The sequence below is a fragment of the Acanthaster planci genome, linkage group LG09, assembly GCF_054643075.1.
Source record: "Acanthaster planci isolate LZ-2023a linkage group LG09, COTS_SCS, whole genome shotgun sequence".
Taxonomy (NCBI): Eukaryota; Metazoa; Echinodermata; class Asteroidea; order Valvatida; family Acanthasteridae; genus Acanthaster; species Acanthaster planci.
Window position 1 is genome coordinate 17,598,307 of NC_141785.1, and position 9,917 is coordinate 17,608,223.

The 9,917-nt window shown below is 43.0% G+C and overlaps 1 protein-coding gene across 1 annotated transcript; it reads left to right on the top strand.

The window, feature by feature from the left end:
• Nucleotides 1-392: 392 nt before the first annotated feature.
• LOC110976666 (dehydrogenase/reductase SDR family member 11-like) lies at nucleotides 393-9,681 on the top strand. Its single transcript, XM_022230144.2, has 8 exons — nucleotides 393-663; nucleotides 2,645-2,813; nucleotides 4,863-5,093; nucleotides 5,845-5,939; nucleotides 7,113-7,239; nucleotides 7,366-7,458; nucleotides 8,324-8,389; nucleotides 8,902-9,681. Exons 2-8 carry the CDS (start codon nucleotides 2,661-2,663, stop codon nucleotides 8,941-8,943), a joined length of 807 nt encoding a protein of 268 aa, XP_022085836.2. The 5' UTR covers nucleotides 393-663; nucleotides 2,645-2,660; the 3' UTR covers nucleotides 8,944-9,681.
• Nucleotides 9,682-9,917: the final 236 nt, after the last annotated feature.

Here is a 9,917-nt window from a genome sequence, read left to right on the forward strand (position 1 = left end):
ATGTGATCATGGTGTTGTTTTCTTAGGGTTTGATACATAAATATTAAAAGAAAATTTTGATAATAAAATATCAAAATGAAAATAAAAGTGAAAAAATCCGTCGGGGGCAAGTTTCTCCCCTGTTCCCTACTTTTCATTATAGGAAATTTAAAATACAAATAGACAAGAAAACATGAGGGTGGAAAGCAAAGAAAGCCTGCAAAATGTTTATTTTGGAACATGTATTTTCATTTGGAAATTCAGAACAATAATGACAATTTTTCGCAGTTTAACAGGAAAGAAGACTTCCGGCAACACAGGATAAGCGCCTAAGACATTTGCGAAGTCGCTGCAAATATTTACTCTATGTATGGCTTAATTGGGGCACCGTACTCTGTACAACCATCAAAAATACGCATGTACAAGTCAAAGTACCGGGTGCGTGCACGCCCCTTAGAGGCTCATGCTGCCCCAGTGTAGGTTTATAAACGCGCAATCGTCATCGTCAGTCATATAGGAGGACGTGACTTGTGTATCACTTCCGGCCGGCGCGGTGGCAACAGCCCGAGGTGATGAACACACTTTAGCCATGCAAAGCATTGAAGAGCTAAATGCATGATTTACTTTCACCTCGCACTGACCTGAGTTCATGCAAAGTCGCGTCCGGTATTCTTCATAGAAACGGTGAGTGGGACACCTTACATTTTTATTGTTGTTGGTTTGTCCGTATCAAAGAAAAGCCCTACACTCATAATAATGCATATGCAGCAAGGTATGAGACGGAGAGAACCCCCCCCTGCTTTGTGTTAATCATTGTCTCGCAGGAATCTGGGGAATTCCTTTGAGACATCTCGGTGGGATGTGTTAAGTAACAATAGTCTGGAATGATAGGGATTGGACATGTTGGGGGTACCCCTTGGTCTCATTTCTTGCTGGATATACCTACACTGCAGTCCACCCTCGAAAACAGGTGGAAAAAATCTTGCATTCTGACTCCGCCTCAGCAGTTGTGAAGGCGTGAAGAGAATATCTAGGTATTTCCCAACAACATCGGTAAATGTTTCTCAGTCAAGAATTTGTGTCTTTCCAGCATTTCTGTAATGACTATTATTGAGATGATATATGATTAGAAAAGTGGAGTCAGGATGCAACATTTTAGCCAAACAGGTCTTTATGGGATGCAGCAGTTGTTATGATGGGGTAGGCTATGCCACCTGCCGACTAGACCAGGGTCCCACGTATAGGGCTAGCCCCACTAGTGTGGCACGGACCCTCACTCCCGATCCATCCTTAGCCACACATCCGTATCTGCAATTTCGTGTCGGCGTACTGAACATTTTTGGCCCACCCACTTATCATCGTGGGCGCAATTTCTTTTGCACTCAGAGATGATCCTTAGCCTCTCCGCATTCTTAGCGCCATTTATTGAATGATTTCACTCATGTTGTTCTGGTATTTTCTAGTCTTTTTGCCTTCACCCGTACCCATTCAATCTCACGGGCTCGCTCTCACAGTCACTCAACGGCAGTTCCATGTCAAGACATCTAATCTGCTGCCCAAGTTTTGTAAGAGCCCATTGGTACATGTAGTATCTTATTGCTCAGTCTGTGTATTAGATATGTCTTGACATGGAACAGACGTTGAGACGATGAGGGGTAAAGTGACGTAATGTTCAACGGCCTTATTTTAAAGGTGGCGACTGTGAGAGCGAGCCTGTGAGATTGAATGCATAAAGGCAAAAAGACTGGAAAATACCTGAATAATGTGAGTGAAATCATTCAATAAATGGTGCTAAGAAAGCAGAGAGGCTAAGGATCATCTCTGTGTGCAAAAGAAATTGCACCCACGATGATAAGTGGGTGGGCCAAAAATGTTCAGTACGCCGACTCGAAATTGCGCATACGGATGTGTGGCTTAGGATGGATCGGGAGTGAGAGTCCGTGCCACACTAGTGGGGCTAGTGTAGGGCCTACTCCTTTGTAGGAGTACGCGTCGGGCCCTGTTTACGGGTGTACCCACCAACATGCCCCAGACATGCCAGAATTTTGTGGTTGTGGATCGTTGGGTAGGCCTAGGCCTGTTCCCAGAGTTGTGAGGTGCACTCTGTGTGCCTGACAAACTCTGGGAGGAGGGTACAGGTAGGCGTAGATGCACAGTAGCATGGAGATAAGAAAACATGGAGTTAGCTTAAGCTTGAGATCAAATGAAGAGACTCTCATGCCACGATCGTAAAAACCATTTATCAGTATAAATGGATGGTTTAAATACTGTTTGCTAATCGAATATGGGCGTTTCACAACAGTGCCCCTCCAAGAGTTTGCAACCCATTGGCCAAACACAATGTGCGAAATTTGTCGACCAAATGCGCGTTTGGAAAGGGTCGACAAATTTCGCGCATTGTGATTGGCCAACGCGTTGGAAACTCTTGGAGGCGCACTATTGTGAATCGCTTGTATTAGCGCTCAGTTTGCCTACCTCCATGGCAGTAGGGACTATTTGTCACAATGATCTGTGTCACAACCCGTGTTCTTCCAAAATGTCCTGAAAGCCTATCGTGTGGTCGTCAGTCTAGGAGTTGTGAAATTTTCGGGTTCCTAACCCATAATCCAAATTATTTTGAATTCAAATTCTTCAAATAATGGTTCAAAATTTGTCTCCTGTTTAGAACTGTTAATCGCAATATGGCAAGCATAGGCGGTGGTATGCAGAGATGGGCGGGACGTGTTGCTTTGGTAACAGGAGCCTCTGCAGGTATTGGTCAAGCCACAGCGAAGGTTCTTGCCAGACATGGAATGAAAGTGGTTGGCTGTGCCAGGAACATCAAGCCAATTGAGGTCAGGAGCATTGTTGGTAGAACAATTTTCAAAGTGAAGTGAAAGGCTACCATCAGGCATCAGCCGTTAAAGCACCGATCCAAGCCCTGACAGTCCCAAATCCTCTGATTTCAGTATGATTTTACGTATACCCTAGGGGGTTAGGGTTAAGCTCCGCCTGATAGGACCTGCATAAGGGTGGGGGGAACTAGACCCCCCTCCCCTGTGCCACCAGTGGACAGGAGAGGATGACACTGGCTGTAGATAATGACGCTGCTTGAACTTTTCAATGTTGAAAAGCATGAAAATGAATAGCCATGTTATCGCAATCCTAACTCTCGAGCAGATTTATCGTACTCCCTCCAGACTTGATTTCCTACCAATGGATATTCACTCCAAGGCAACTCAACTCCATCAGATGGAGTACAGTGAACTAACACCAGATTCCAAATTGCCCTGAACAGCAATAGCAAGCTTGCATAGTGGGCTCTTACAACTGGCAAAGTTAACTAAATTCACCGAAAATACAATGCAATGCAAGTATTGTCAAGGTGTCAACTTACACGCAAGTATGTTGTGTGTCAATAATTGTTAATGAGTACATCCATGAAGCAAAGACCTTGTCTCAGTGGAGGCACACCATACAAGCCTCCTTGGAGAGAGTTTCCCACAAGAACATCATTTGACACACTCTGCACAAACCCCATGAGACTGGTCTGAAAAAATCTGAACAAATTGCTTTCTAATAATAATGATAACAGTTCTTATGTAGCACTTTTAACAGAGAACAAAGCACTTTCCATTATTATTACCCCTGCTCACTGGGCCTATGAAACATTCTAAATACCATCTCAGCTCCCCGAGCAATATACAGCTCGATGCAGCCATTTTGGAACAAAGCAGCTAAATCAACCACCATGACCACAGTAACCATCTTTGCCCTCTCAGGTACCCAATTACTCCTGGGTGGCCGTGGGCAGAAGCGATTAGTGGCAAAGTGCCTTGCCCGAGGGTACATGCACCATGACCCCAGGCTGGATTCGAACCGGCAACCTGTGGCTTTACCCGCCGACTGCGAATTCAGTGCTCTTAACCACAGGGCCACAGCACTCCACAATTTCCACACTTCTAAGTAAATGCTTTGATGTTTTCCCTGCTAAATTGGCTCTTCAGGACATGCAGTGGTTTTTTGAGGGCTACTATACCACCATAGGGGAGACTGAGTGATGCCCATGTATGGAGCTCTCCCCCCCCCCTTTGACAAATGGTGTCGACCTCGGGGCAGGTTCAAGCCTGATATAGTTCTACCTCTCATTGGTATCTTTTTTACAATGGCATGCACATTACAGCCACTCTCGAATGACCCTAATCTAATTGCGTCCGACAGTCTCACTTTCATGCATATTTTCCTGTTGGCTGCAATTCTTACATTGGTTAATGACATTGCGTCCAATTATTTCCATGTGAAAGGTTCCTTCCATACTGATGAGTGAAGTGGGGTATTTATAACCAGCAGTGTGACTATCCCCCGGGGCTAAGTTTAAAAAATGGTTAAGGCATGGTCCAAAAAGTCCATTGTTTGAGCTAGGTTGCTCAAACTACAGGTAACTACAGTTGTCGCTTGTACCAGCTAGCCCTAGCCGCAACTATAACGTGGGTTCCTAAGAAATTTATCCCAGCAGTAGTGCTGCAAGGTTGGCCCAACAGACTGTATTTGCTGGGTACCCAATTTCAGTCATTTTCCTGAATGTATTGTATACATTTGAAACCCTTAGAATGAAATCAGAGAATAGAGTCTGGTTCTTTCATTTAACGTTTTCCAATGAATCCTCTACGTGGGGGAATCTGACTGAAATTGGGTCCCCTGCAAATACGGTATACTGCAGCTCTGTGATTTGGGATTTTCCAACTATATCTGGGATCATCCCAGTTGGGGTTGGGTCTGCCCCAAACATAGTTGGGGGGTTTCTTCCCCTACTGATATTGTTATGACTGGTTGATTACGACAAAGTCGGGTTTCCTAAACAACTGAAGTGATCCTTTTCCTGCTTTTTGGGGGGAACTTTCCAGGATGATGCTCGGAATCTGTCCGGCGACAGCACTGTCACTGGCTCCCTGCACGCAATCAAGTGCGACCTGACACAAGAGGACGAAATCCTGGCAATGTTTGCTGAGATCAAGGAGAGGTTTGGCGGTGTGGACGTCTGTGTCAGCAATGCAGGAATAAGTCACTCCGGTTCACTGGCCTCACCAATTGGTATACTGAATGGAGAGACGGTCAAATGGCGAGATATGTTAGATGTGAGTGCAACTGGACGGTCATTCAGCTAATGCTTCCAAGTATCAGCTAGTGTAAATTTAGTTTAATGCAGACCTTCAAAATGCACCTGTGTGTCTCAGTTAACCTTAATTCCAACTGTTGTCTGTCTTTTTCAAAGGGTGTTTTACTGCCTTTTTTGGTTTTATGCTAATGAGAATTTACGTATTCATGAGCAAAACTGTAATGCCATCCCAGGAAGAAAGCCTCAATGTTACACTGGTTAATTGTACACAAAAAAGGGTTGCATTTTTGTAGATTTTGCTGGACTAAATGCCACTTTCTTTTCTGATTCCTCGTTGTTTATGTGCATAGCAATAAGAAAGCATCAATCCCATTCTCAGAAATGTTTTTAGGAACCCGAAATCTGGGTGCACAATTTGAACAGAAAAACCTATGTACTGAACTATGTTTTCCCGAGGTGACATCAAGGCAACAGTGCCCTCAGTTGTCCAGGAAAGCATGGATTATTAGAAAGTGCAATTTTCAATGCAGTTAACCAAATATGATTGTAAAAGAATTTTTACACATTGAAGAAGGGAAAAAAAATTGCAGAAATATTGTGTCCAAGAAAAAAATCATTGCAGCTACACTTTCAAGAGTTTTTATATCTCTTTATAACAATGTGTTGTCACCAAGTTCCCCCCCCCCCCCCGACTTCGGGTAACTTCATTACTCCAGGTAGTTCATCTGTGATTGTGAAGTTTATCTATGTTTTTCTCTTTCCAATGACAGGTGAATGTTTTGGCTGTGGCTATTTGCTGTCGAGAGGCTGTGAAACAGATGGAGGAGAAGGGAGCAACAGACGGTCAACTGTTGGTGACCAACAGGTAGAGTGGACATCAGTGATAGGGGAATGAGCTCCAGGATATGAGGCTGGGCCCTGAACATGGCCCCTTTGGGCCCTTATATGTATATCCCTCATAGAGCTTGAGAACCCCATCCAGCACTGTGGAGACCTTTTAATGGAGGAGTCCTCCATAGGGTTTGCATTTTTTATTCTCCTAAAGGTTATTTCAGCTGTCCCTGATTGGGGTATATTTCTCTCCTGTCTCAATTGGGGTATTCTGTGGACTAGGCCTACTCTGGCATAGGTATAAATCATAGAGCTATATATATATAAAAAAACTAGAGCACTTATTTCTCATTCTCTGCCTGGAGATAATTTGAAGCCGTTCTGGGCAGAGACATTTTGAATCTATGTGCGTGCTTCTAGAGTATTCATGATCAGATAGAATGGATATCGAATGATGTATTCTAAATGCAATGCATAAGAGCATACACGAATGTCAGCGCATCTTTTGAATAAGGCGCGCATACATACAGAGCAATGGCGCCTGTTTATTCACACCCATAGCTGATATTTTAAAACGACAGTTTCCCAAATATTTGAGCAAGGTCATGATTTCGTATGCATGTATTTCAATGGCTGTCTTTCAGTGAATATAAGTTCAGCTAAATTAAAAAGTCGTTCCTGTAATTCAGTCAGTGTTATGTGAGTTAACAGCTCTGGAGTAGCAGCTGTTGTGCGCATCGGGAACCGATAAAATCCGATCTTGAAAAATATCACGCAAAATTCATGTGCAATGCATATGTGCACGCATTTGTGACTTTTGGCGCAGAGCAAAATGAAACGCTCATTTGCTGATTGTGTGTTCAGGTTGTTTGCGTATCGGCTTTGTTGACACATCGTTCTTGAATACAGATGCAGATAAGCAAAAAGCCGTACAAAAGCCACACAAAATTGAGTTTTCCATAGGTTTGTGCACAAACATGGATGCGCCCAGCAGGCATCACTTTGTACATGATTCAGTGTTATAGCTCTATGGCATAATTATATGCATGTTATTTTTCCCCGGATTAGTTTGCATTTGTGCCACTCAGATGGAGAACTGTAAAGGTTAATTGCATTATGAGACAAAAAGTACACTTTTTGGTATGCCAAAGGTTTAGAGGTTCATCTGCCAATTCTGGACCTGGCTATTTGTCTTGGATATCTGCAGCTTGGCAGGTCACCGATTGACCGTGAAAGACTTCCATTTCTACGCTGTCACCAAGCACGCCGTGACTGCCTTGGTGGAAGCTATCCGACGGGAACTGAGGGAGAAGAAGAGCCACATTAGAATTGCGGTAAGATCTTGTCCTCAACTGCGAGCACTTCAGAAAATACTGCCAAGATTTTGCGAGGCAGCACTTCCTTATTGTTTGAACATTCTTGGATGGATGTCATCTTTTTTTTCTGTTCTTTCCTTACAGCAAATATCACCTGGCATTGTGGAAACTGAATTTCGAGAGCGCATGTATTCCGATGATCCAGAAAAGTGCCGGAAGCTATACAAAACATTGCAGGTAAACTGAAGTCCTAAAACCTGCACCGCTGTCCAACAGAAGTAGAATTTAAAAATAACGACCCTGGAGAATCCTTCTCTGCTGGATGGTTGATGCTCTTACAATGAGACTCGTAATCAATGCAAGAACACCACTCCCATGACCCGTCCGCCATCGTTGTCTTTCTGTTTGAGATAATGTGCTACTCATGAAAACGATACTAACTGACCTGTTACTTGGGATTTGGTGTGTTTGCTGCCATCAAGCATCTAAAGTTTCCAGGGATAATGTTTGCTCTTTGGAAGACCCCAACATCATGAACTCAAGCTTTTTCCCTGGGAATAGCAGTTAATCTGTCACTACCTAACCCCCTTTCTTAGCTGGAAGGGCTGAGAGGAGGGGGTTGAGGCATGCCTCACCCTCCAAGTTTTTCAAGTATCATAGTATGCATAATTTCACATCAGTATTTTAGAATTTTGCCTTTGAATGGAAACGGAGCTGGTGCAATGTGGGTACATTCATGTTCCAATCTACCTCCCAACCCCCTTCCCTAGCAGATTGATTGAAATCAAAATTCAAACCTGTGACATCAGGAATACTGCACTTAGATTGGCAGCCATGTGTTGGCGGTCTGCCAAATAGTCATTGCCTGCAATAGAGTGGGTTGGTGTTCAGAGGTCTGTTTTGGGTGGTGTTCAGAGGTCCGGGATTCGAATCCTGCCTTTGAATCGTTTGGAAAATTGATTTGGTCACCAGCCAGCATTCTGCAAAGACAGACATGTTATTGACTGTTATTGCCGGCAAGCAGGTTGGGGTGGTTTCTCTGGTCAGTGGAAAGCAGATTGTTAAAAGTCAACTTGAATTGTTCTTCATTTTTGGATGACAGCCACTGTTGGCAGACGACGTTGCTGACAATATGCTATACGTTCTGCAAGCCCCACCCCATGTTCAGGTAAGCACACAGCCATCCTCTCAGGAGGGTTTTTATTCATTTCATTTTTTTTCCACCATGAGCTTTGATCATTAGGAGAGATTCACACCTGCCTTTTTTCTAGTAATTACTCTTCAAAAGGTTTGAACATTAAAATCATTCAGTTTGACTTTTATATATTCAGTTTTTGAATAGGAGTTTCAATTTGTGGTTTTATTTTGTATTCCTAAAAACCCAGGGTAATCGATGTTTTTATGGGAATGTTCACTGTAGAAAACTCCAATCTAGGTAGGCTGCAGTAGATTAGATATAGTGGGCAAGCCTTCACCATGAGGGGAATAGTTTTTTTGTTTGGAAGTTCAAGACGAAGTTTCGAGGACAGAAATTTGTCTCCGTTGTCCCAATAATGTTTTTGGTCTGCCCAGTCACACCTCTGTAGTCCCCATAACTACTCATGAAAAGGGTTAAGCACAATAGCCATTCCGTCCTGGGAGTTTGTGTACCTCAATGCTGTGTCGTCTTTTCCATCACAGGTGCATGATATTATCATCAGGGCAACCGAGCAAAAGATTTGAAGAAAGCGATTGAAAGTGGACGACTTTCCTTGAGGAGTCTTCCTTAGTAAATCAAGATCAACTGCTGCTGTAGCTTTAGCTTTCTGGTTTTTTGTTTTTTTTGTTCTGACAAACAATGCATGTAGAGCAGGTATCTGTGATTTTATGAAGGCAATAAGTTACTTCAGGCTTTGGGTTATTTCAGCATCAATCAAAATGTGTCAATATCCTGTGCTTGCTCATGGAACTAATTTTGCCTTGTATCCAAACTTACAAATATCCAAAAATTGATAGTTTTAAAACTGTTTCGGTTCACTTAGCTCCAAGATCAGTCTGCAGAGAGAGTATCTATACTTCTGGAGTCCATGTTCAGAAATTCCTCAGCGTCTTCGGCGATTGAACAATGTAAACAGCAAGCAGTTAATTCACCCGTCGTAACTTTAATTTTAAATTCTGCAAACAGTTTTTCTTTGTGACTTACAATACACTTTTAAACTTCCGTCATTAGGTATTGTGTACCGTCTCTCTTCATTGATTAATATTATTTTTGTCATATTTTTTGTTAATCAACAAAGGGTCAAAATCTTCTTGGGGTTCAAAAAACCCTCGAGACACGTTTACTTTTGCTTTTTTATATATGGGCTCTGAAGCTTTTAAAGCCATTTGAATTTCATTACAAAATCTACACAAATCTATTAATTCAAACTCTGCCAACGGTTTTTCCGTCACACCAAAGAGACATGAAATAATGAAATACAACCTCTCTGTGTTTGTCAGTTTATTTTGTTATTTTTTTTACCAACTGCGGTCCCCGACTTAACCGCCCTGCTAGCCCGACTGGAGACCGCGCCTCCAGGCTGACCGCATTAACCGGTGGAGACTGTGCGACGGGAGGCGCGAGTTTTAGACGGAAGGGGTGAGTTTTTGAAAGGTGTCTCCAGAACCGGCACTTACTATACTACGCCGTTAATTCTAAATACCGCCCTCAAGCGCAT

What these genes read in the sequence shown, in the direction of transcription:
- LOC110976666 (XM_022230144.2), top strand. Translation starts at nt 2,661, where the DNA reads ATGGCAAGCATAGGCGGTGGTATGCAGAGATGGGCGGGACGTGTTGCT. An exon ending in AATGGCGAGATATGTTAGAT is followed by an intron (nt 5,094 to 5,844) that starts GTGAGTGCAACT and finishes TTCCAATGACAG; the next exon opens with GTGAATGTTTTGGCTGTGGC. An exon ending in AGCTATACAAAACATTGCAG is followed by an intron (nt 7,459 to 8,323) that starts GTAAACTGAAGT and finishes TTTGGATGACAG; the next exon opens with CCACTGTTGGCAGACGACGT.